Below are 27,810 nucleotides of genomic sequence, written 5' to 3' on the forward strand. Positions count from 1 at the left end.
TGCCAACATCTCCTGTTTCCCAGCAACTCTGTGGAGTCCTCCCCCATTGTTCAGGAGGAAGGAAGTAACAGGAAAGCCCCCTTCCACAAGCTATCCTCATTCTTGCAATTCCCAGGATCGAATCCATTGTCTTTAAATAATTTTTATTTGATTTTTTTACAGTTTCCATACAAATTTTTGCAACAGGTTGAGTTCTCAGAAACCATACATAGACGATAAATACCATGCTATTAAAGTATTAAATTTGTACAAAAATACTTTAGTTTAATACTCCTTTGTTAACAAATAAAAATACATATTAAGTGTGGTTCATGATCTGGGTTTCAGTTTCGTTTTAAATGATTTTTTTCTCTGGCAGTGCTGAAATATGAACAAAAAGTTTCACTTTCATGTAACAGGTTTAAGGAAAACAGCATCAGGGATATCCTAACAATTCATATAGATGAAAAACTGGTCGTTAAAATAAGAAATGAGGACTCTACAGTTATAAGAGACAAATCCAGTGTCTTTTCCAGTCACCAAGTAACATTAATTACCATTGACAATACAATAAACAAATCAAAGCAGCTGCTGGTGAACCTAAAAAAGCAACTGGCAGCGTTTTATTGCTCTGAGCAGGAAAGGGAAGAATCTGAGTATGTGTGTGTGCAAAATGTATTTACAGTTTTTTAAATGAATTGACATTAATAAGAGTTAATGAGCTATTTGAAACCAATGCACATACCATTCATTTTAATTTTAAAAAAAGAATTGTGTGTTGCTATACAAGTTAACTTGTGTATATGCCTAAACTGGGGCAGTTCATACAGTTTTGCACTGGTATTTCTTTGCTACTGCAGTTCAAAATTTAAAACAAAGAAAAAATCTACTTGAATACATGTTACAAAAGTCTTTTTTTAAAATTTCGCTAAAACTTGTTTTACTTTTTTTTAAAAAAAACAGTAATTTATCAGAAGTTCCAAATACGTAAAAGTTAGAAGTCCATACAGGGTGCAAGACATATCCTGTTCAGTACATCATTGCATAGGGTATAATATAACTCTTAATAAAATCATACTACAGCTGGGCCAGTAAAAGTTTCACCTCTTTGCACTTCAGATTCCTGTGTGCAATTTTTGCTAAAATAATTGTAAAACCACATAGTAACTTTTAATCCCCCCCTTTTTCATTACCGCAGAAGCAACAGAACTATATAGTTCATTTAAAAAACAACTACTATGATACAGTGATCTGGGTCCAGCAGCAATAGCCTGTGATTCCTTCACTTAGTTAACCAGCTGGTATTTGAATAAGTTGCAATGTTCTGAAAATCAGATCCTCTGTTGTAATTATTTACATGGATGGGTCCCCCCCTCTCCCAATCTTTTTACTTAAATCTTTCACTAATCTGCCATGATAGGATTTACAGCCATTTTCACCATTCATTTCTCTTGTTACTAAGGGTCAGGTTGAAATGGCACTACATATGGGTGGTAAAAAACGAGAGCAGAGCAAAAAAACTCAGCATTGGAAGCAAGTAGCAAATTATGAGCCCCACCGCCCTCTGTGCTTCTTAATGCCACACGACAGCCACATCTTCAGTGTAACAGAAACCTGAAAGGGATTAGCACCATTTAAATGTTTTGCACTAAATACAGTTTTTTTTGGCTACAAAGTGTTCATAGGCTCCCGTTTCATCTCTGAACCAGTGCTGTGTACACTTTGTTGAAGGAAGGCATGGTTTTGTTCGTTCCATTCCCCAGCCGGGAAAGTCTGTTGTTCCGAGCTTACCTTTTGAGAGGCTAGAGGGTTTCGACTAATAACAAGTTCCAATTTGTTACCAGACTCTGCTATAAGGGGCACAACCAGACAGCAGTCAAAGTCTCTTGTGCGCACATGGTTTACCTGAAGAGTAAAAAATGTTTGTTTTGGATGAAAGGTGACAAAGGAAAACTGAATGCATTTTTCTCCCTCCCAAATGACCCTTAATCCTTGTGATACTCTATAGGCCCACACAAAGTAAGGTAAAGGTAAAGGGACCCCTGACCATTAGGTCCAGTCGTGACCAACTCTGGGGCTGCGGTGCTCATCTCGCTTTATTGGCCGAGGGAGCCGGCATACAGCTTCCGGGTTATGTGGCCAGCATGACTAAGCCGCTTCTGGCGAACCAGAGCAGCACATGGAAATGCCGTTTACCTTCCCACCGGAGCGGTACCTATTTATCTACTTGCACTTTGACATGCTTTCGACCTGCTAGGTTGGCAGGAGCAGGAACCGAGCAACGGGAGCTCACCCCGTCGCGGCGATTCGAACCGCCGACCTTCTGATCGGCAAGTCCTAGGCTCTGTGGTTTAACCCACAGCGCCACCCGCATCCCTTCTACACAAAGTGCCTTACCAAAAAAATGGGGGCTTTAAAAGAAGTAAATGTTTGGTAAAAGGCTACTGTTAAATTGAATTTATTTGCTCTGCTAATGCTTATAAATAAATCTTAACTTCACGTGTTCCCAGATACCATTAGTCTAGAAGATTAGGAGTCAACTGTCATCGGTGATTACCATTCCCAGTGGTTTCAGAAATATTAAATAGCACTGCGGACAGAATGGAAGACTGTGGCACCTCCACAGCCAACCTGCCAAGTGGCCAACTAATCTTCACTTCAATCCCGTCCCTGAAAAGGACCCAAATCACTTACAAAACAGTGCCCACAACTGCCATTCCCTGAAGCTGATCCAGGAGGATACTGTGGTGTCTAAGAGATGGAGCGTAATCAGGAGGGTTGCACTCCTCCACCTCTCCTGATAAAAGCTCATCGTCCAGCAGGATGACCAAGGCTGCTTCATTCCCAAGGCTTATCAGTTGTGATAAGCAGGTTGAATCTACGGAAGTTTACTGAGAAGTAAGTTCCACTGTGTTCGACAGGACTTTGTGTCAAGTGAGTGAACCTAGGCTTGCAGCTTTTCAGCATTTGATGATTATTGTCTTTATGTTAAAGGTAAAGGTAAAGGTACCCCTGCCCGAACGGGCCAGTCTTGACAGACTCTGGGGTTTGTGCGCCCATCTCACATCTATAGGCCGGGGGCCAGCGCTGTCCGGGGACACTTCCGGGTCACGTGGCCAGCGTGACAACGCTGCTCTAGCGAGCCAGAGCCGCACACGGAACGCCGTTTACCTTCCCGCTGGTAAGCGGTACCTATTTATCTACTTGCCCCCGGGGGTGCTTTCGAACTGCTAGGTGGGCAGGCGCTGGGACCGAGCAGCGGGAGCGCACCCCGCCGCGGGGATTCGAACCGCCGACCTTTCGATCGGCAAGCCCTAGGCGCTGAGGCTTTAGCGTCTTTATGTTACGTTATCCTTAATTCATAGACCGGGTGTGTGTGTCTTCCCTATCATTCAGTTCACAGTACACGATGAATGAGGGAGCTGAACTTAGCTGTGCAACTGAATTTCAAATACAGTTTCCACTATTGTGAATGCTGAACTTGACCGCAGAATGCTTTCTGTTCTACAAAAAAACACACACAAAAAACAACAACCCATGCCCTTGATATGGCTTTTCTATGTTAGTATGGTTCACTCTTACCTGGAGCAGTCTGTCATATGGCTTCAACCCTCCCACATCTCCAGGTCCAGCTGGCCGAATATTTTTAACATACACTCCTTTTTCCAATAAGGCATCGGAGACGCTGAACCCAAAGTCCTCCATATCCGAATCCTTGTACAAAGTTACCTGTGGGGAAGGGGAAAGGAAAGATAATCTGATGTCTGCATTATAAAGATTATGGAAGCTCCTTTCTGCTCCATCTTTCCATGTCCCCTCCCCCCAAATAGTTAGCTGTAGTGTGTGGGTAAAGGTAAAGGGATACCTGACTGTTAGATCCAGTTGCAGATGACTCTGGGGTTGCGGCGCTCATCTCGCTTTATTGGCCAAGGGAGCCGGCGTACAGCTTCCGGGTCATGTGGCCAGCATGACTAAGCTGCTTCTGGCAAACCAGAGCAGAGCACGGAAACGCCGTTTACCTTCCTGCCGAAGCGGTACCTATCTATTTGCACTTTGACATGCTTTCAGACTGCTAGGTTGGCAGGAGCAGGGACCGAGCAACAAGAGCTCACCCTGTCGCGGGGATTCGAACCGCCAACCTTCTGATCGGCAAGCCCTAGGCTCTGTGGTGTAACCCACAGCGCCACCCGCGTCCCTTAGTGTGTGTGGTTACATATGCATAAAACATTAACACAGTGGTACTTCGGTTCTCGAACGTAATCTGTTCTGGAAGACTGTTCGAGTTCCAAAACATTCAAAAACCAAGGCACAAAGGGCTGTCTGCAAGTTCAGTTGAGAAAATGGAAAAACACGCAGCGGAAGCCATTCAACTTCCGAGGCATGTTCAAAAACAGAAGCATTTACTTCGGGGTTTTCGGCGTTCGGGTTCCGAAACGTTCATCAGCTAAGATGTTTGAGAACCAAGGTACCATTGTAGTCCAGACATATTGGACACATAAAACATATAAATAAATCACTGTTAAAACTGTGTTCATAGAAGACAGTCTTACTCGGCCATGAGTGAAGACGGTCATCTGCTCTGTACTGAATTCAGTGCAAGATTACTGTCAGAAGGGGAGAAACCGGACGGTGCACCAACTCACCTTGTGTAACTCCACAGGAGTTGGTGACATAATTTCTTTCATCTCTTGCTTCATCTTCCGCAAAGCGACAGACTTTCTTCCCACATCTGAAGGCAACGTGTTGCTACGGGTCGTCTGGCTGTAATGAGGCCTCGAAGTGCTTCGTTCCTGGAAGCTGGCTTGTCTCCCCAGGTGGCTGCGATGCTGCGGGTTGTCATGGTTCAGACTCATGGTGCTCCCTGACATAATGGTTGCCTGTAGCGTTAACAAAAAGTTTTTATCATACATGACATAGTAAAAAAACACCCAGAAGATGAGGCTGTAACTAAAGGCAGCAGCATCTATTCTGTTGTCTTGGCCAGAACACAGTCACTTCAGAGCACAGCAAATGGCTGGAGGATAGATGGACAATTTGAGTGGGAGTCCTCTGAAAAATGTACTTGACGAAAAAGGTTGTTGGATGACATTTTTATCCAATCTGCGGGGGACGGGGGGAGTGACAGCTTCTATAATTGGTGAGTTACAATGGCTGGCCGTAGTCATGCTTGGCCACCAGAGGAACAAAAGTGGACTACAAAAATCTTTGCTGGCAAAAGTTCTTTACCCTAAAAGCTATTTTGTTATTTAAATTAATCCTGGTACATGCATAATTAGTTTATCCTAAATATAATGAATGCTACAATAGGTAGCATTTTTGCAGATCTGAGGTACTAGAACAAAGCAAGTCAACAAAAGAAGCAGCAATATCTTTGATGAGAACTCATGGGAAGGCTACTTAGCACAGGTTTGGGAAACTGACTGGCAGGCCTCCTTAGATCTGGCACTGGACCCAATTTGGCCTGCGAGGCTTTCTCCCATTTGCTGACGTCTTATGTGATGTCAAGACATGGCTCTACCTTTCTTTCAAATCAGAACCAGTGAAGGCGGTGAAGGTCCTGTGTGAGTGCCTGGAGGCGGTTGGAGGATGGATGGCGGCTAATGGATTGAAGTTGAATCCTGACAAGACAGAAGTACTGTTTTTGGGGGACAGGGGGCGGGCTGGTGTGGAGGACTCCCTGGTCCTGAATAGGGTAACTGTGCCCCTGAAGGACCAGGTGCGTAGCCTGGGAGTCATTTTGGACTCACAGCTGTCCATGGAGGCGCAGGTCAATTCTGTATCCAGGGCAGCTGTCTACCAACTCCACCTGGTACGCAGGCTGAGACCCTACCTGCCCGCGGACTGTCTGGCCAGAGTGGTGCATGCTCTAGTTATCTCCCGCTTGGACTACTGCAATGCGCTCTACGCGGGGCTACCTTTGAAGGTGACTCGGAAACTACAGCTAATCCAGAATGCGGCAGCTAGACTGGTGACTGGGGGCGGCCGCAGAGACCACATAACACCAGTCTTGAAAGACCTACATTGGCTCCCAGTACGTTTCCGAGCACAATTCAAAGTGCTGGTGTTGACCTTTAAAGCCCTAAACGGCTTCGGCCCAGTATACCTGAAGGAGCGTCTCCACCCCCATCGTTCTGCCCGGACACTGAGGTCCAGCGCCGAGGGCCTTCTGGCGGTTCCCTCATTACGAGAAGCGAAGCTACAGGGAACCAGGCAGAGGGCCTTTTCGGTGGTGGCACCCGCCCTGTGGAATGCCCTCCCATTGGATGTCAAGGTGATGGACAACTACCTGACATTCAGAAGACATCTTAAGGCGGCCCTATTCAGGGAAGCTTTTAATGTATGATATTTTAGTGTTTTTGGTTTCTGTGGAAGCCGCCCAGAGTGGCTGGGGAAACCCAGCCAGATGGGCGGGGTACAAATAATAAATTATTATTATTATTATTATAAAGGAGCAAACAGGAGCTCAAAGCAAGCTCCCAATTGTTCATGAGCAAGTGGGGCTCACTGACAGTGCCAGTCAGCTGATCAATACTGAAAAGTGAACTACTTTGAGAGGGGTCCAAACAAGGTTGGATTGATGGGAAACAAGGGTCTTGTTTCTGCAATATAATTTTGCACAGCTGCTTCCTGCTCACACAGATGCCAACAAAGCAGCTGAGCACAATTAGGGTAAGCAAATGCCCAATTGCCTTTTCACCTTTTTTTTTTAAAAGAAAGCAACAAAAACAACCCACCATGTCATCTTTAAAATGGGGAATTATCAACCTACTGAAACATTTGTTCCCGTTATCTATTTCCATATCCGTTTGCTGTGCTGACAGGAAGGAATTTGGCAAGAGAAGCCTTGAGGTACCATGCCTTTAGACAGAGCTTTCCCTTACGTTCCTCCGAATGGCAATTAAACTCAGATCAGGTCCACATGAAAGTAAACAGACGTGCAATACGGAAGCCATAATTCTGAGGCTGCGCAATCCACTCGAGCTCCACGAGTTTTACCCAGCTATGCCATTCACATTCCTTGTGGTTGCTCAGGGACTTCAGTATGACATAAAAATGAAAATGAGACTCTGCCAGATTTTGCAACGCAAGGAATTTAAAAGAACATAAAAGAAAATTTTTGAGGACTTGCCCTTTTGAAACGTTAAAGCTATTTTAAGTTATATTCATTTTTGGTGTAATTAAGGAACACGCAGGCAACTTTAAACAAAGAGTTGTCTTTTTTTTAAAAAAAATTATCTCTAGGTGGGAAGTTAATGTGGAATTCATTGCAGTTGTCTTGGCTCATCAGGTAACTCCCGATTTTAAAACTCGCAAAGTTGCTTTTCGTTTATGTTCCCCTTAATTCAGAATCAGTTTTGTTGCAAGAGATACATGCCAAGGAAACCTTGTGTAAAAAGCAGCTGGAAGAGAATGGGATGCGCTGCTGCCTAGGAAAAATAAGCCTGCAAACAGGTGCAGCCAGCAGTAGCACAGGAGAAGCTTTTGAACACATAACACGCTTGTATCATTTCAGCAGCAGTTCCATGAAAGAAAACAGCTTGATTAGGGGGAAATCAGGGGAGGCAGCTGCACAAGCAAAATATAAACATAAAGGGTAGGTACCAAGAGAGTCATGTTTCTCAAACACAGACGCCTGTCAGCCTTGTCCTGTGGAAAGGGGGGTTAAAGCTTTAAAATGAATTTGTGAGATTAATGCAAACTTAGAAAAAAATATAGAGGGGGGAAACAAAAAAAAAATGAGTGTTAATTGAAAAAGAAATTGGTATATTGTGACGGGATTAAGATTTATTTATTTTTCTACCTCTAATTCCCTCAGAATTCCTGACTGTCCACAAGTCTCCAAGTCCTCCAGTGCTTGAGACCAGAAATTTTCCTCCTGGTCAGTCTCGGGGGCACCTGCAAAGCTGGATTCATAGAGAAAGGTTTGCTTAAGTGGCAAAGGCAACACGGCAGTGTACTTCATAGGAATGCTTTACAGCAACAAAACCAGACTTAAGGGTGAGCGTGGGCAGGAAGCAAGCAAGCTCAGACAGGGCTGTGGAGAAGGAACGCGATTACTGACACACAACACGGGGGCTTAATTAACCCAAGAATTTACAAGTGGTCTGTAAATAAAACTTCACACAAACCCCGGCCTACGTTTATTGCAGCAATCTTCATGGCTAATTCATGCTTAGGAGCTGCTATGAATGGTGAGGTTGCACATGCAGGCACATTTGTGAGGGAAAGGAAGATGCAAGATTAATGGTTCGCGTAAACTAAACTGGAAAAAACAGCACAGCCTCTCGCTCCTTACAATTATCAGTGACGACTGGAATTGCCACTCCCACACTTTAGATTCCCAAATTCACCTAATGCAGATTTAGTGTACAGTCCCACACTCACTGGTTCAGTGGCTGAGGGGTATTAGGATAAGGCAGGGGGTTCTTCTGAAGTCCAGATCCACTGCCTTAGCTGAAAAAAATGCCTCCATGTGCAAAGGCTCCTATGCTCTGCTGCACAAGTAGAGTCTATGCATCTCCATAAATAGATTGGAGTCGTGTTGGCGTGTAGGTGCAATGGAGGAGGGGGGCGCTTCAATTCTGTAGAACCGGCTACAAACATTCGGGAAATCTATCCAAGGACAGGATCTGGCACAAGCAATTTCCCTCCTACTGACAAGTGGGAGAAGGGAAAAGGTAGGAAAGAGATTGCTCTGTTTTCTCCTTGCCTTCCCAGAACTGGGAAAGGTTTGGGTGATTTGGAACAACTGCTGGCAAATCAGGGACAGAGCTTAGGGCCTGCAGATTCCCAGGCACAGGATTGTTCAGTCCCCCCAAAATCTGTAAAATATTTACATTATAAACGTGCAGTCTCGCCACCCATCACCATTGGGGATCAATCTATATTTGATCACCATTCCTTCAATCCATATTTTAAGATGTGCTAGCCAGAACCTAGGCCCAGATTTGCCCAAGATGTGCATTAGCCAACCACTAGATTAGCACATGGACTTTTCTTGGCATGTGGCTGCTGGGGTAAGTATGCCTCTGCTTTGCATCCAACCTACCACTCGCCAAAGTTGCTGTCAGCCTAACAATATGGCGGCACCCTACGGTTCCCCAAACCAAGCAGAAACTAGATGAATGCTTAGAAATTTCAGGCCATGCAGAGAGACTGGCTGCGTGTGGGGGAAAAATTAGTATCCATTTCTGGATGCATGTGTGGGAATCATTAACTCAGAAAATAAGCTTCTGATTGACTTGGCATCAGCTGGAGGAACAGATGTGTGGGTTTTAGTGCTATTTACCCCAGGTTTTGGATCAGGTTCAGTTGCAACTGAGCATCTTCATTATCAGTAGAGACAAACTAGGGCACCTTCCTTTAGGTTTACCATGGATTCATGAGTCCAAAGTGATAAAAAAACCAGTGCAGCAAGTCATTTCCCATGAGGACACTGGAGATAATGGTTTGGGACAGTGTGTGTGTTTTTTGGTGGGGAGGGCAGAGGAATTATTCAAGTCACGCTGTAATCACTAGTAACACTTTCCATGTGTTCTCTGAGACTACTGATTAGACTGTAGGTCAGCTGGAGAAACTAGCAATAATGCTGCCTGTCTGAGGGTTACAGCAAAACTCTTCTAAGGCCAACAGCGTCAGGCAATTCTCTGAAGTACAGCAAGTAAACTGGGAACCAGAGCACAGAAGTTCTATTGATTTTTTAACACAAACTATGTGTGACAGTGGCAAACCCCATGCTCTTCAAAGTGGGTCTGCACAGAGGATAGAGTGCAATTTAAAGAGCCAGTGGAGCAAATGGGTGAGGAATGGTTTGGGGTTCAGCACTCACACTCATGTGTCCCCTTGACCCTTTAAGTTGCACCCAACCCACATGAAAAGTGGGTCTGTTGCTCCATTCATCTATAAAGACATGGATCTGTTGCCAGCACCTGTGCTTTGGGCAAATTCTTCTCCATGCCTTTTGCTAACTCTGCAAAATAAGGGGTCAAGCCATTGACTTATTCTGTCTTGGTTAGACACAACGTTTCCTGGCCAGAGCCTCTCCAAGATGGGCGAAGGCTTGACAAGAATTGCATTGTCATTGGTAACATTTCAGAACAGGAGATCACACCAGATGGTTGGGCTCTAAGGGGCTGCTTCATCCCCTTGTCCCACATGGCTCCCCTTTCTTAAAGGGGCACCATGGCTACTGACCATGTGGAAATTGCAACCGCACTACACATAGATAATGAAGAACCAGTCCCTACAAAGATGTGTGTGCATGAAACTACATTTATGTCAAATGTTGATGTGCGTGGAACAAGATTAGGGAAACGAAAGACTCTTACAACATTCAAAGGAGGGGGGTGGGGAAGGACCTTTTTTCAGTTTAATTGTTGCATTAACAAGAACCAATGATCTATCCTTTTATGCATAGAATTTCACCGAGTGAACATGTATTGCTTTCAGCATCATAACCTTTCATGAATGTCACTAACCTAACCTAATAAATCTCATCCAGCATGAACTGTAAATATCTCAGTAGTGGAGGATAAACTGGCAACTGGTGTTTTGAGCCCAGGCAAGTGGTGTATGTACTCACAAAGAACGCTGCTGCTGCTGCTGCAAAGATAAATTGAGCAACTGGCGCAAAACATACCTGTTTGCGACGGGTTTATCCCATTCATCATCACTTAGCCCTGTGTTGTGGAAGGGGTTGGTTCGGGGCCTGTTGGGAGGGGATAAACTGCTCCTTTGTTTTGGACTCCTCCATTCAAATGTGTTGAAGTTGTATCCTGAAGCCTGATAATTGGGACCTAAAATATTAACCATATTTGTAAAACCGCGATGCTTTAAACGAAGAAAGTATTTTATAACACTACATTGCACCCCTAATAACACAATGTCTTTTAACTTATTTCATTGTTCTTCCAGCAATTATGTGAGCTAAAGCCATCCTTGTTCCCATTTCATGCATGTGGAACTGAGGCCATGAGAGTTGCTCAGAATTATCTAGGAAACAGACTGATTTGAACCAACATCCAATTCTTCACTAAGTCTCAAAAGTGTAGCTCACCTTGCCTTCTCAATCTGTGATAAAGAAATGACCTGACATAGATGATATCAAAGAACTCGAAGCAGAGTAATTATAACAAAGAAACAAGGCAATATATTCCAGTCAGAGTCTGGGAATGCAGCATATCACACTTCAAACTCTCTGTACAAGCTTAAAAGAAAGTTTCTATAAATATATTTTGGTTGTACTAAACACCAACGCCCCTTATTTGCACATGTTATTATTCATTGGAGATGTAAAGCAACCAATGCTGACATATTACATTTTTTGGTGATGTCCTAAAATACTGATATTTTGGCACTCCATTATAAATGAAATGCAATTGATAACAGGGTGCGGACTTCCATTTGATCCATTAGCAGTCTTGTGGACACAGAATAGGTAATATTTCTCTAGGCATTCATGTGAAGGGCAGATAAGGAGCAGCCCCTTCTCTCTAGCTGCTGCTTGCAGTGTTCTGGCTCAATAGTAATATCCCATTTTGCTGGGCTAGGGAACAGATAAGAGGGAAGCATCTCTGCTAAAGTAGCCTTGCACTACCATCACAGGTTCTCACACACAGTAAAAACATGCTGTGGTGTGCAAGCTTCTACACCCAGCTATGGAATGAGTGGTTGGTAGGATGGGGAGCCTGAAAAGCAGAGAATACTGCAGAATTGGGAGTATGTAAAAACCATAGATAATACGGAAAATATATATATAGGCCATATCACTATCATGTTAAGTAAGGCAACCAAAACAAAGGTCCCCTAAACTGTACTTGCACTACAGATTACAGTGGTACCTCAGGTTGCAGATGCTTCAGGTTACAGACTCCACTAACCCAGAAATAGTATCTTGGGTTAAGAACTTTGCTTCAGGGTGAAAACAGAAATCGTGCTCTGGTGGCATGGCAGCAGTAGGAGGCCCCATTAGCTTAACTCAGGTTAAGAACAGTTTCAGGTTTAGAATGGACGTCTGGAACGAATTAAGTTCTTAACCAGAGGTACCACTGTACTGGGAACATGGTTATCAGGTTATCCTGTTTAGCAAGTATTAAATTTATCTCCATTAGGAAAAGACATGGACTGAATCTGAACTGGAAAAGTTGGACAAAAACCAGCCAATACTTCAAAAACTGAAATGGAAACAGCAAGGTGAAAAATCAAGGGCATCTTTTTATAATGGCTCTTATAAGCTGTGAGATAAAATAATGAGCTGTCTTGAAAACTATCATCTTCCTATGCTAATGACTTGCCAGTGTAAGCACTTTCATCTTTACACAGCTTTGGCCATAGACAAAATACCTGAGAGGATCTGTGCGGGCTGTAGCACATTATATTCTCAGGGCAGTTTAACTAAAAGCAAAGGCTGCAGAACAGAGGATTCCCATTTGTATGTGGTGGAGGGGAACTGCTGTACTAAAGTAACTCATTCAAGCTGTCGGCTTGATGCAATGTTAAATACTTAATGAGAAAAATAGAAGATCAGTATAGAAAGCACTGTAAAGCCATCTAGTGCAGCACAAGGCAGGAACTATCCATCAACTCGGCTGCTCGCGGATTTGACTATTCCCCACTCATACTTCAACTTCACTACACATTTCCCAATTATTAGGTGAGTCTGTAAGGTAGTGTATGTGGAGCCAATGATACCTCACCCTTTCCCCAAAACTGGATGCAACACAGCATACAATATAAGCAGCTATATAACAGCATACAATATAAGCAGCTATATAAAATATAATACAAAGCAGAATACAATCATACATCCATTATAAAAAAACAGCACTAAATTCTGACCTGTATCAACACCATTAGGTTCCAAAGGACTGGACAAATAAATAAGTTTCCACCTGTCTAAATATATGAAAATGGCTATATACCAGGCTTCCTCAACCTCGGCCCTCCAGATGTTTTTGGCCTACAACTCCCATGATCCCTAGCTAGCAGGACCAGTGGTCAGGGATGATGGGAATTGTAGTCTCAAAACATCTGGAGGGCTGAGGTTGCGGAAGCCTGCTATATATACCAATAGTATCTCAATAAAGGAAGGCTGCAGAAATTCATGGATCTGCACAAACCAAAATGGGGTTCTCACAAAATCTCTTGACTTTGACTTTATTGCTATGGTAGTTGATAATTTCAGATGCAAGATCCAAGATGCATAGCTCCAGTTCAGTGCAATGAAAATTGTCACCACAATGGAAATTGGACCACATTAAATGGTCTGATTTGGAGTGGCCCTCTGTGAAACAATCCTATTGTTTCATAGGGGGCCACTCCAAATCAGACCATTTCACAATGCATGAAGGTAGTTTCTTCCAAGTGGTACCGGCTTCAGTCACGTAGCTTATGACATCGTTAATGGTTCACTTACCCCTTTTGGGAGGGGTAAAAAAAGAAGGCCAACACTACCAAAGTCAATCAGACTACATAGGCTGAAATAATGTACACAATTTCCCAACAGATGTAGCTAGTTTCACCAATATACAGTATGATGTTATTTATGGTGACAGAAGAGAGTTGGGGCGATGGAATAGCACTTGCTTAAAGGCCCCAGCAGTCAGTGGCGTAGCGTGGGGGGTGCAGGGGGGGGGCCGTCCGCACCGGGCGCAACATCTGGGGGTTAGGGTTAGGGGGCGCAAATCCATGGGTTAGGGGGCGCAAATTACTTGCCTTGCCCCGGGTGCTGACAACCCACGCTACGCCACTGCCAGCAGTTGCCCAAAAGATTGAGAGTTTTGGAAATGCCACACTTTTCTAAGATGTGTAGATATTAACACATTTTGTACCTTATGACATGGCATGGGTTCTTTGAAATTAGCTCTTGGGTAGTCATTTTGAGATAAACAAAAACTCAACCCTCAATCTTTTTTATCTAATGATTCATCAGGGCAGGTGATATAAAAATACTTAATAGTTGCCCCCTCGCCCATGCACACCCTTATACTTGAACTACTGAATTGAGTTGAATTTCTATCATCCAGGCTTGTAGACTCCCCTCCCCTGACCTGAACCAAAATGTCTACTGCCGCCCATGATGGGTTGCTGACCATTCCTGGAGATTTTACAGAACTATTTTCGTTTAATAAAATATTCACAGCTCAATATTTCATTAGTTTTTCAGACAGATGAACAAATGGGTCTGCAGGGATTGTGTGTGATTCATGTGCTGTTTACTGTCGTGCAAACTAAATGATGGCTGCATGCTGAGACTTGCCTTCCTCAGAAGGGATGTGGAATGACAGCAGAACAGTGAGTTCTGGCACACAAATAAAAATAAATAAAATTGTTGCTCTTAAAAATTAAAAATATAGCAACATTTTATATTTGTAGAATTCAAAGGAAAGACTAACTACACAATGTCTAGCAAAAATGAAATTGCTAAATATTTTTTTTTTTACAACTGGGAATTTTTCCTGACATGAAATCAGTTACCCAACATTACATACAATGTTTCGTTCTACTACGGCTGTTAAAGAATAGTTTTAGTTGCTTGTTCTGAGCTTCAAAGTATTCGTATTTGACTTTCAAGCTCTTTTGCCCCTGCCCTGTTTTAACAATGTTTAAGGAGGAAACTTGAGCATTTTTCTTTCTTGCTAGGATAAAATGGATTCCAAAGGAACTTTGCAAAAGAGAAAATGACAGTTGCTTCCAGTGTCAAGCTACGCAGTAAATGAAAGATCATTACTGAAAGTGCCCAACATTAGTTCACCCGTATGCCAACAACAAAGAAAGAATTATTGCATTTCCTATTACAGAAGATAAACATTGCACAGCAGCTGATTTGGTCATCCACTCCACTAGAAGTCTATATAGACTAACATTATGATTCCCATAGTGACAAATCAGATCTTTCCAGACGTAAAGCATGAAGCAAACAATCCATCCCACTATCTAACCCAGAAATTTCTCCATCTCCTGAAGAGCTACAATGATTCCATTGAGCTATTGTGGCCAATGGCCACAGATAGACCTATCTTCCACAAATACCCCTTTGACCAATGCAACATCTTGTGGCAATACATTCTGTAAACTATTTAATATGGAATATGTTGCTTTTACTACTGCTGGTTGACCTTCTCATTGAGTAATCCACCATAACCTCAGTATCCTTTTCCTAGATGGTCACAACTAGTTGAGCATGAATGTAAAGTTAGGAGTGTATGTCCTTTTGCCCTGATGTGCATCATTCTGCGCTTACATATATTGAAACTTATTTGCTGCTGTGTTGGAGAGATCTGTTTGGAACTCTTCACAGCCTGCCATGCATGTGTCTCAAAACACATGGAGAAGCAGAAGGGGGCTGAATGCAGACACAGCGACAGCAATTCTCATGAGCTTGGTGGCTCAGATGTCTTGGTGTGCAGGTATGTTTCTATGATCTTCATATGATCATGTGGCCAAGAACACGTTGCATCTTCTTGTGCAGCAGAGAGTTACTGGGTGAGTGGGTCCAAAAATACTTCTGAAGGAATGTGCAAAATGTGTAAGGGAAGGAGAATATTTATCTTTGAAACAATGACTTCTCTAGTTGGCATTTGAATGCCATTGTGCTCTGTTTGATATTCCAATGTAAAATATGATTTTTTTAGAAGTCCTCATTTTTCCAACCCAGGATGTTTATAAAAACCTGCACTTCCAGGGCTCAAAGTTTTACCCTGAGATTTAAATGACAGTGCTTAAAATAAAGGTGAAATACTAAAAAACAAGCAGGGATCTCTGAAGAGGTAAAAGAAAATCCATTCTGGTTCTTCCTCCCCTCCCTTCAAAACCTTTCCTAAAACCAGTTATTATTCTGAAAGCCCTCTGACATCTTAATGTCAAGGGACGAAGGAGAAACAAAAGGGTAACAAATCACTGAATAATCTCTTTATGCTCCCCCTTTGGCAGTTTACAATAAATCTTTACCATGGCCAGCTTAAAAATCACAATGAATGCACCTCAGATGTTCAAATTAATGAACACCTTCAATGTGTTCTGCATCTTTTATTAATCTAAGCTTGAAGGATAAACCCATTTAGCTGTGGATGAGCTATGGACTGGCTATTCAGACATCAGTAAAACTAGCAGAAGGCTGTTAGTATATTGATATATGCTTTATAACCTGCCACAGTGTCGTGAAAGAGTGAGACCAAGGTTAGCTGAATGCAAGAGGCAGCAGAGTGTGCTAAAGGGCGCTGTCTTAATGAGACAGAGGCAACACAGTTGAGACACGGCAAAGTTGGCTTAGAAGGTTTTTCCCATGGAGTGGTTTCCCATGTTACGTGTGCTGGTTGATATGCACAAACCCACCTTGACTTCCATAGCTGTTATCCATTCCGGAGCCATCCCATGATTCCACAGCACTATCTACGCTTGGGACGGTAGTGGAGTATATTTCTGACAGTTTGCCAGGTTTCTGTGTGGTGGCTGTGTCATCTTCCGCGTCGCTCAATTCATTTAGGTGACCAGAGGCCGGAAACTTCTTGGGACTTGATGCTGGTAGGAATTAAATGGTAGGAAAAAAGATTAAAACTTGGTTGGAAAATCAGATAGATATGCAGCTTCATTTGCATGGAGGGACGTTCTGCAAGCAAGAAAACTAAGACAGACAAACTGCATGAGCTGGGGGTGGGTTTTTTGGGTCCCCCCGCATAATGGCTTTAAAAACCTTTTGTTGTAATTTCATGATTTCCAGTTTGTCTACATCCTTCATAAACTTGGGCTTGGTTCTGATCTGTACCTCTCTTTTTTGTTCAATGTTCATTTCTGTGTAGGGTTTGTTACTTAATACTTTTCTTTTTTTCTTTGAATGACCCACAGGAGTCCAAATGAGTCGTTTATTACTTCCCAAATTTGACTGTAACACTACTGTTGTAAAGAGATAATTGACTCTCTTTTTGTTTGACTCCATTACTGCACTAGTGACTGCAAATATCTTGTAGGCCTTGAAGTGCTTCTGTTCAACCATTCTTGTACCTGTGCATTTGGTTCTGCGTTCCAATGACCCAAATACCATTTTCATGAACGTATGCATTGTTGATGGCTGTAGAAGGGCCCCTGTGTAATACCTGAGACAACAACTCACCATCTGTCTGCTTTTTGATTTTCAAGGTGACTGTTTCTCCTGCCATTTGTAACAAATGTATGGCTTCGCTCAAAGGTTTTCCTTTCAGGCTGCTGCTATTTATTGCTAAGATTCGGTCTCCGATATGAATTGCACCTGTCCTGAAACATGAGTTAAATAAAACATGAAAAGTTCAGTAAAAAGGAAACTGAGCCAAACATTTAACATATACGAGATAAGCAAAAGTGTCTGCGGTTTTTCCTCGGGTTTCACATTTAATTTAAAGTGTTTAAGATGAATGGAGCTACTTAGTCATTCTTGCTGCTAAGGCTATTTGGATCACCAGGCCATCTTTGTTTTCAGAGCTGGTAGGAGAACCAATTGACATCCAAGAAAAAACAACAACAACAACAACAACCCATCATTCCCTTCAACATGACAACGCCATGGATTAAAGCTGCACATTCAGAAGGCTTACTGAAACTCCTTTCTTAGTGCCTGCAAATATTGATGTTTTCCATTCAACAGGCAAAAGGCAATGATAGCACAAACCATCACAATATTTTCACATGATCAGTTGTAGTAAATTAAGGGGGATATCTTGATAGATGGATTAAATGGGCCACAACTGTAATTAGGGGGCATATTAGGATGGACCTGATAGTTAGAACCTATCTGTTGACATGCCTGGACAATCATCATGACACAACTCAGTTCACTCTGAAACTGATCCTGAACAACTACTTATTCACCTTCAGGTGAGTTCTCCACTGAAGCTACCTGTAACTCCCATATTTTTACCAAGGCTCTTCCAAAACCATTTTGCAGTCCTATTGCCAGGTGGCTGAATTGGGGGGGGGGGTATTTTATCAATCACCGGAAGCACATGATTTTCAGGAGGGAATTAACCAGAGATTCTTGCGGCTGCAGAACAAGGACACGTAACACATGCAGTCTTTGATCCTCTGCATTCAGGCACCACAGTTTTCTGATAGGGCAAGCCTAGATGCTTTCAGGAAGCAGGACCACCCTTCTCACTCTTTTACACACACACACACACACACACACACACACACACACACCAGAACTGCTCAATAGATTGCTCTGCATTTTGACCACCTTGTTTCAACACAGGTTCCAAAATCCTTCCCCGTTCTCATTTCAGTCTCTGACAACTGCACCCACATCCAAGAGATTGCTATTCACCTTTAGAATTCTACTGGCTTCAAATTAAATGGGGTTACGAATGTTTCTCCCAAGGACTGCCCTCAGAAAAAGTGCTATATTTGGTTTATGAATTGCTAAGAAAATTTCAAGATCCTATCCTGGCATAGCAATGCTTATTATTACATGGGGTTTTAAAATAAAATAAAGAAGGAATGAGGAAGATGTAATGGTTAGCACATTGTATATATGTCACATATGGTAAATATAGCTAGACAGGCAAAACTATGTAACGATGTATATACAAACACCCACCTTATAAGAAGAATGCAACACCTTTTTTAAGTTATTAATATCATCACAAGGTAAGCATGCCTGAAGCTTTCTTTAGGTGATTTATGGTGACAATAACTATTGCAAAACTAGATTTAACTAGATTTAACAACAGCCTCATATCATAACACCAGCAAAAAAAGACTGAACATCATTAAGTATTTCATTTGCTATGAATTGTGGAGAACAGACAGATTTCTAAGGAAGAATGATTGCAAATGACTGAATGAATTGTCACACATGAATGAACACAGTAAATAGCAGAACTATGAATATCTTTATTTCAATTTACCTTTCAGCTAGTCCACCTTTAGTAAGACTTGAAATGATAATAGGATCAAAGGGCTCTTCAGTACCAGAAATAGTGATCCCAAGAGGTCCTCCGTAACGCTTGAGCTCGACAGTATAAATAATTGCTCCTGAGCTCTCTTGTTCATCTGCAATACATGCCAAGAGGATGCAATTGGTCTCTTATGAAAGAAGGAATGAAAAGAATAATACATTCAGACAAATGATCAGAAATCACAGTGTGCATCCTAAAAGCTTCATGCCTCAAATACATATCTTAGCCACTTCAATTCTGAAGCCTACACTTGACTTCATGGGCAACAACATCAAATCTCCTTCCCATCCACTGAAGCAAAACCAGGATTTAAAACCTGGCACTAGACCCAAGTGAACTTTTACCTTCATGCATTCCCCTACAACAGAGACAACCGCAAGGCAAAAAATATGGTAACATTTATCCTCCAGGTTATCCCCCCCCCAAGTTCATAAAACAGGTTTTGGTTACCAAGGGGAGAAATCAAGTCTCTGGCAAATACTTTTCTGTGTGAAAATAGTAACAGTCACTTGAACACTTGAAAGTGGGCATATTTGCTTATGTACTTTTTTTTATTGCTGCTGGGCAGCCATCTGTATGTGCAAAAGAAATGAACATTGCTTATTTGTATTGCTGCGTGGACATCGCTTTGATAGTCTGTTTTGTATTGATGAAAATGTAAACTTCTGCTTGTCTATGTGTTTGGGGATTATGGGGTTAACATTTGCTAGCTGACCTACCCTGGGGCTCAAATGGGAAGGGCTAAATCATTGAGGATGTGAAGGTCAGCACTTAAAGCCTGTGATCTGGTGGGTAGAGCTTGGGATTAAAATTTCCTGCGCTTCCTGGAGCTTGTGAACTGGAGAGTGCATGGGCAGAAGCTGCTGGATATGGTCAACTTTTAATTTTCACAGCAAGAAGGCAGACACACAGGTCTGATCTGGAGGGAGCTTATGAATGAATGAAGCCTAGTGTAGGTTTGAGACTGTGTACAGATAGGGGGATCACATTTATCTCCTGTTTCGTTTGTTCCTTTGTGCCAGCTGAGTGGGCTCAGCTGCTTTTTCCGTAACATTTTCATGTAAAAACGCTTTACTAAAACCTAACGATTCTATCATTTTAGTAGACATTTATATAAAGGTAAAGGTACCCCTGCCCGAACGGGCCAGTCTTGACAGACTCTGGGGTTTGTGCGCCCATCTCACATCTATTGGCCGGGGGCCAGCGCTGTCCGCAGACACTTCCGGGTCACGTGGCCAGCGTGACAACGCTGCTCTGGCGAGCCAGAGCCGCACACGGAACGCCGTTTACCTTCCCGCTGGTAAGCGGTACCTATTTATCTACTTGCCCCCGGGGGTGCTTTCGAACTGCTAGGTGGGCAGGCGCTGTGACCGAGCAGCGGGAGCGCACCCCGCCGCGGGGATTCGAACCGCCGACCTGTCGATCGGCAAGCCCTAGGCGCTGAGGCTTTAGTCCACAGCGCCACCCGCGTCCCTTAGACATTTATATATGTGTCATTAAAAACTGTTGTGGTCCTTGATTATTCTTGTCACTCCCAATACCTAAAAGCCACAAAGGCTTCAGGGAGACTCAGCGAAGTAGATAGGCTGATTAGTAAACCACAGAGCCTAGGACTTGCCGATCAGAAGGTCAGCGGTTCAAATCCCCGCGATGGGGTGAGCTCCCGTTGCTCGGTCCCTGCTCCTGCCAACCTAGCAGTTCAAAAGCACGTCAAAGTGCAAGTAGATAAATAGATACCACACTGTTGGGAAGGTAAACGGCGTTTCCGTGTGCTGCTCTGGTTCGCCAGAAGCGGCTTAGTCATGCTGGCCACATGACCCGAAGGCTGTACACCGGCTCCCTCGGCCAATAAAGCGAGATGAGCGCCGCAACCCCAGAGTTGGCCACGACTGGACCTAATGGTCAGGGGTCCCTTTACCTAATATGTGACTACAGTAGGAATTTATTGTTTTCTCTACACAAGATTTCCAGCTTGGCTATTGTGTGCCCCAGAGTTACATCACCGTTACTGGGGAAACCCTTGTCTCTCATCTACTTCCCAAGAAGCCAAGACTTCTGGTTCCAGTCTCTCTTTCCCCTCTTGGTTATTATATGGGCCTTTCAAACTAAGCCTGCTTCCCCCAACATGTGCCAGCTTAAAAAATAATAATTTATGACAACAGTTTATGGACTAGCAACTTAATGAAGTATTGTTCTTAACACAAACTGTACAGAAATATTAGTTTTTTGACGACTGTAATCTGTCTTTGTACCTAGATTTAAATGGGATAATTTACTAAGCACACATAATAGATGAAGTGCATCTAGCAGACCTTAATTGGTAGTCATGTAGTTACACACAATTCGCCCCGTATTATAAAATAAATGTTTTTAATCTATGCAAAGTATTAATTTAGCTGCGGAATGCAATTATTAACTGCTTTAATTCACACTAAAATGTACATATCAGGCCTTGTAACCATCAGAAGGCCCTGTACGCTGTTTCTGAGCAAGCATAGATTGGGATGGATCATAATAGTTATTGGACTGGAAATGAGCAGATACTAAAGGTCAGGGAATCAGGTGACATGGGCTTTAATTCAGGCTGACTTTGGGTGGTGATGAATTTGCCTTTTAGATAGAAAAACCTGATGATAATATGGCAAGTGTTAAATAGCTACACTTGTTTTCTGCTTATGACTCTGCTACCTGGGAGCACTAGGATCATCTTAATTATTATTATTATTATTAATAATAATAATAATAATAATAATAATAATAATATATTGCTCTATGCATGGGGGTCTCAGAAGGAAAATACTGACAGGAGTAAAGCGTAATTGTGGAAAGGGAACCATCTGTTTCCCCAACAAAACTTAAGGCTAAGAATGCCAAAAGAGATGCTCTTGTCTCTTCCTGTGACTGAGAATCTATTAATTTTTATGTTGCCCAAAAGAAGTGATATTAGAGTGAGTAAACAAGAGAACAAAATTTGCTCCAAATGTACATTTGTATGATGATAAAGCGTGTCTAATATTGTTGTGAGGAGCGTATTTCATGCTAGAGTATTAACTTAGTTATGGGGAGTTGGATTTCATGCTTTGCCAGGAATCCCAAAGAAACAGGCTACACTGAGTGGCCAAAATCATGTCTGAAATTCTGGAGGGAGGGTGGGTGGGGTGACATTTCTGCTTTAAATACAGTGGCACTGAAACAAGCATGCATGACTCTCTGCGGTGAGGGGCTGTGCCATAGTCCTATCATGGACCAATGACAAATATTCTAATGTTGCATGAATCTTGGAAGTAAGTCATGGAATACAAAAATATCTGTATTGATATAGATAGCACCTTTTCTCTGTATATTTAAAAATAATATTAAAGAACATCCATTGATTATACAACAGAGATTGCATCTAACACAAGTGGTTATAAATGTACATAAATAGGTTTTTAAGCCAGCTCACTGTGAATACCAGAGTTATCTTCATCTTTGCGAATCTTGAGCTTTACAAGGTCCTCGCAGTGCTGCAGGATTTGAACTGCATCTTCCATAGAACAGTTGTCTAGTCGAATATTATCTATGGCGAGCAATTTATCACCTAGTTCTAATGTTCCAGTTCTGTTAACAAATGGGACACATTACAAAACTGATGACTTGCACATGCTTTCTAGACATCTATTCATGCAAATGATTTTATTTTTAAAATGGATTTATTTTTTTAAAAAAGCAGTGGAGATTAAAAAACAACATTACTTCAGTGGAAGGATTTGCTTAATTTAGAAATATGGATCATTTAAATACTTAGGGAGTGTGAGAGTAACCAACATAACTTTTTTTTTTTGCTGACTTGAAATCACTCACCTGTGTGCAACACTTCCCTTCTTAATATCTGAAATAACAAGAGGGTCTCCTGGTTTTCGACTAGATGGAGCTGAAATATGTAATACACACACATACATGCATTTAAATTTAAAATAATTCTCAAAACTCCATATAGCATATGCTAATTAATGTTAATGCTTTTATGTACAATATTTATTATACACGGGTGTTTCCATGCTAGCAAATACTCCTAGTAATGCATATTTGTGGGGTGCAGTTATATGCTAAGCCTTTCGTCCTAAAATATAATTGGTGTGCCTTATCAATATTGGTGTGGCACAGCTCTCATAGAAACAAAGTTTCATTCAAAACAGAATATTGAGCAAGCTTTATGAACTCAGACCCCTCTATTTCTTCAACATGTATACAATTTGCTTCATTGATCATATCAGAGGTTACCATAAAAGCTTCATAATTCAGATGTACCTTGGAATTTAATTTTATTATATTACTGGGTGAGAGAAGAGAATATTGCAACAGTCCCACATTTCTGGGGTCTCCTTGCCACCTGGGGTTCAGCAAACCCTGTAATTATAGGTCCTTCAGAAAGCTCTGAAAATGCATCTGTTTTCCTTGCTCTTCCCTTGAAGGGTGCTTGTTGGATTGCTGGCTTCATCTTATTTTTGGGTTTTAACATATTTGGGCTGATTGTTCTCGTATTGTTTAGTACTGGTTTGATTTATTAAATATGCTTTGCTGTGTCATATTTTATGCATAAGCCATCTTGAGAGGCCTTTTGCACTAAAACACAGCCTAAAGCATTTTAAATAAACAAATAAAATAAAATTATTTTTTCAGGCATCATGCTGTGCCAGCAGCACAGTAGGGAGGGCATGCAATGATGTACTCTGTGCCCACATTGAAATAGACCTATGCCGCAATTGTGCTACAATTCATACGGCAAAAGGGTTGACTTTGAAATGGTATCCCTCACATTCTTGCTGCCCCATTCCTCCTATTGAAAGAACATAACCCAGCTTGCTATTTTAAAACATTTCCTGTTCTATCCCGTCCTTGCATGCAGGATAGATCAATATCCCAATGGTTTGCTCAGAAGTTAAGTCTTACTGCGTCAATGGAATTTGGTAAGAGCACATAGGGTTTTCAATGTTTGACAAAAACAGTTCAGCGGTCTAGAGCTGCAGTACTACAGCCGCATTTACCTGGGAGTAAAGTTCATTTTGGCCACATTCACACCATATACCTCAAGCACTAAGATACCACTTGAAACAGTCATGGCTTTCTCCCCCCTCCCCCCCCAATAGAAAAATTCAGAGCTGTAGTTTGTTAAGGGTGCTGAGAGTTTTTGGAGATCCATATTCCCCTCTTAGAGTTGCAATGACTAGAGTGGTTTAACAATCCATCTCTCTTCATTGGGAACTCTGGAAATTGTAACACTCTGAGGAGAATAGGGGTCTTCTTGCAACTCTCAGCATCTTTAACAAACAGATCCCAGAATTCTTTAGGGCAAGGTGCGACTACTTAAAGTGGTATAATAGCGTTTTAAATGTATGGTGCGAATGTTGCCTAAATGTAGTGGAACTTATTTCGGAGTAAACATGGCTGGAACTGAACTTTAGAATAAACATGGCTGGAACTGAGTTTGAATTTGATATCCCGCCTTTCACTCCCTTTAAGGAGTCTCAAAGCGGCTAACATTCTCCTTTCCCTTCCTCCCCCACAACAAATGCTCTGTGAGGTGAGTGGGGCTGAGAGACTTCAGAGAAGTGTGACTGGCCCAAGGTCACCCAGCAGCTGCATGTGGAGGAGCGGGGAATCGAACCCGTTTCACTGGATTATGAGTCCACTGCTCTTAACCACTACACCACACTGGCTCTTAAGCTACATCAACTTCCTCCTACATGTAATGAATATGATCTTGCAAATACAGATATGAGAAATGTTAAATCCTTGCAAAGACCCATTTGAGTCCATCCTCATGGCTGATATGAAGAACAGAACCTACGAGTCACCTTTCCCATGAGATATAGAGTGCAGTATATGTCTACTTGTAGGAAACTATTATTTTGATATTTCATCAGCTCATTTATCTTTCTGGACATTTTTCAATGCCCTTTTTTTCAAAGTATTTGCGATGATAAAGTAGTTCGCGTTATAAAAATTGATCTCATAAAAATCTATACTGCATTCCTCAGTTTAAAAATCAATTGAGATGGCAAACAAATTAAACTTAACTGGAATTCCTTATACCCTTTAAAGGATGTTTTCCTAAGTATTCTTTGTTAAAAAACAACTCAGTTTTAAATATAATGGTAGTATGTATAGCATATTCTGTATCATATTGGGTACAAATAACTTCAGGGTTGCTTTTTTGTTTGTTTATTGTTTAATGAAAACCTGTATCCAAAACAGATCACTATTCTGTACTCTGCTGAAATTATAAATGGTAACATTGTTTTTAATTTCAGTGTACACAGTGTTTTTTTTCATGGGGCACTCAAAAGTACGGCACCTCTTTTGTGTTTTTGTTAAAACGAATTACACTTACTGTAACAAGCTTATGGTGAACACTGGCACCTATTTTTCTAGAAAAAAAGCACTGAGTGTCTACTTGATAGTAGATCAATGGCTCAAACTTCAACCTCCTAAAAAAGGACTCCTTGCCACATGATGGAGTATAATGGTACTCCATTGAGCCCAGGACAACTGCACAAGAAAAAACATGCTACTCTCCTCATGTAACTGGGGCAAGCCTCAGACCACCTCATAATTGGTACTTATCTGTGTTTTGAAACCCTCAAACCATAATGATGGAATCTGTCAGACTGCAAATTCTGAAGAGGATCAGTCATCCCATCTTATCCGCCTGAATTGGGTAAGTTAGCAACTACCCTACTCTAAACCGCATTGGCTCACAAAGCAAGTGTCAAATGACGAATTTCAGGATCTCTATAACCCATACCCAGTACATTTCAGCAGTATGATTTTAAAACTTTAAACAAGAAAAATGCTAGAATAAAGCAAAGTAAGGATGGAATAACAATCTTCCAATCTTCTCAAAGTTTAACAGAAAACAAGAAATTAATTTAATACTGAATTTTAAGGGGAAATATAAAGACTCAGAAGTAATACAGATAGTGAATTTAAAATAGAAACCTTTATTTGCAAAGCTAATCTCATCTCAGCTGGGCAAAATGAGTACAAATTCAGATAAAGGTTTTTTTCCAGGAACCACAACATACAGATGAGCATTTTTTTTTAAAAAAAAAAGTATATAGCAGTCAAATAGAAGAATCCTCTTGTTCTTTCGCCCATTGTTCTGTATTTTTATCTATATTAATATCCTGTGTCTACAACTCTTTCTCCTGACAGACATAAGCCTGTAATTTCCTTCAAATTTCATTCCTATCTAAAAACCTCTTTCAGCTATAATTATCAATGAAGCTTCAGAGAATCTAATTTATACTAAATAAGTGATTTGGTTATGGGGTCTAGCTTGAACTTTTGGCTAATTTTAATTTGCTGGGTGGTCAAAAGCTCTGAAAGAGCAAAATGAAGTACAAAATACATCTGCAATAATTTTGTTACCAAACATTATATATTATCAGGATCATATATTTTAAAAAATATGACAAAAGTCTACTTTTACTTACAGCTTATGGTGATGCCAAGCTCTACGTTATGCTTCTTTGGTAGTTTTACATGAAAAGTGCCACTACTTGGTATAACAGATTCTGTAATTAAAAGGGTTTTTTTTTTTTTCATTTATACTACATGCTGGGCTGAATCACATTCATTGCATTTTCATCATTCACACATTACTCGTTTATTAAAAATAATAGATAATATTGAGTCAAGGAAGCAAAGTAATTGTGGCTCATTTTAACGTTCACAATTTAAAATTTCGCTGTGTATGCTGCACACTGCCACTTCTTAAAGTGAAGGACCTAAAAGCTGAAACAGGATCCTGAACATACAATAAAGCCGGTATCACAAATGAATGTGTGTGTGTGTGTGTGTGTGTGTGTGTGTGTGTGAGAGAGAGAGAGAGAGAGAGAGAGAGAGAGAGATCAATTATAAAACTATAACAATGACTTAAGGATGTCCTGTAGACATCTACCAGTAAATAGGGATAGGATTCCTCCCAGCGAAAGCACATTTGACCATGCACAGATCCCCGTAGGGTCAATGGAGCCTTCCTCCCTTCCTCTGTACGTGCATCTCAGAGCATTTCCTGTGATCTAGAACTGGAGGCTACTTCCTGCCTCCCCATCAGTTTTCCAACCCAGCCCTTCAAAGTAAATTCTGGGCCAGGCCCCAGGTTGAGGATTCAGAGCTTAATGGGGAAACAGGAAGTGTACCAGCTTCCTGTTTCAGCAACTAGAGCAGCCTTTCTCAACCTGTGGGTTCCCAGATGTTGTTGGACTACAACTCCCATCACCCCTAGCTAGCAAGGCCAGAGCTCAGGGATGATGGGAGTTGTAGTCCCACAACATCTGGGGACCCACAGGTTGAGAACAACTGAACTAGAGGCTGCACTGTGGTGTGCAAGTACAAAGAGGAAGGAGGGAGGGAAGAACAATTCAATTAATCCTATGACAATCCCTCCACACCCACATGTGTAACTCTGGGAGGGATTGTACCTAAGAACTCCAAGTCTCTTTTCAGTCAATGGGAGTTTCCTCATGAGAGCAGGTGTCATATGGGGATTAAGAGCAGGCCCCAAGCTTTGAAATGCACACCTTAGTTTAATCGTGTCAGTGTACAAAATTTGAATCTTTGTTTCCAAATTGCACATTATGTCCAAATCTTCAGCAACATACTGTGTCCCTAGAGCTTCTGTTTTGCACAACCGGCAGGTACCCATTTCCCCAAAGTCTGGTGCATTCTGTCTTTGAGCAATCAGTACAATAAAACTGGCATATACAAAAATATGTGAGAAAGAGAAGATTGATTTCACATCTTAAATAATAGAATACTTGTCATTTCTGCCTGAGTTTTGAAATATTCAGTATGAATTAAAGATTGCAGAAAGAGATGGAGGTTGTATATGCATGTGTGATAGCAGCTTCAGATTCAA

General features: G+C 41.7%; 1 protein-coding gene across 18 annotated transcripts in view; it reads right to left on the bottom strand.

Moving 5' to 3' along the window:
• Positions 1-126: 126 nt before the first annotated feature.
• GRIP1 (glutamate receptor interacting protein 1) overlaps positions 127-27,810 on the bottom strand; it is a 331,858-nt gene continuing 304,174 nt past the window's right edge. For 4 of the 18 annotated variants that reach the window (XM_082239511.1, XM_082239509.1, XM_082239518.1 and 1 more), the window contains 12 exons: positions 26,384-26,464; positions 22,749-22,818; positions 22,360-22,505; positions 18,855-18,999; positions 17,087-17,226; positions 16,312-16,497; positions 10,619-10,775; positions 7,781-7,883; positions 7,582-7,626; positions 4,623-4,856; positions 3,562-3,708; positions 127-1,884 (listed from right to left, as the gene is read on the bottom strand). In XM_082239511.1, coding sequence (XP_082095637.1) covers positions 1,648-1,884; positions 3,562-3,708; positions 4,623-4,856; positions 7,582-7,626; positions 7,781-7,883; positions 10,619-10,775; positions 16,312-16,497; positions 17,087-17,226; positions 18,855-18,999; positions 22,360-22,505; positions 22,749-22,818; positions 26,384-26,464 — 1,691 coding nt within the window. In that variant the 3' untranslated portion in view covers positions 127-1,647. Of the gene's footprint in view, positions 1,885-3,561; positions 3,709-4,622; positions 4,857-7,581; positions 7,627-7,780; positions 7,884-10,618; positions 10,776-16,311; positions 16,498-17,086; positions 17,227-18,854; positions 19,033-22,350; positions 22,506-22,748; positions 22,819-26,383; positions 26,465-27,810 lie in introns of all 18 variants that reach the window. The other 14 variants (XM_082239522.1, XM_082239506.1, XM_082239508.1 and 11 more) reach the window with 7 other exon arrangements.

This window comes from Podarcis vaucheri (assembly GCF_965113315.1).
Source record: "Podarcis vaucheri genome assembly, chromosome: 10".
Classification (NCBI taxonomy): Eukaryota; Metazoa; Chordata; class Lepidosauria; order Squamata; family Lacertidae; genus Podarcis; species Podarcis vaucheri.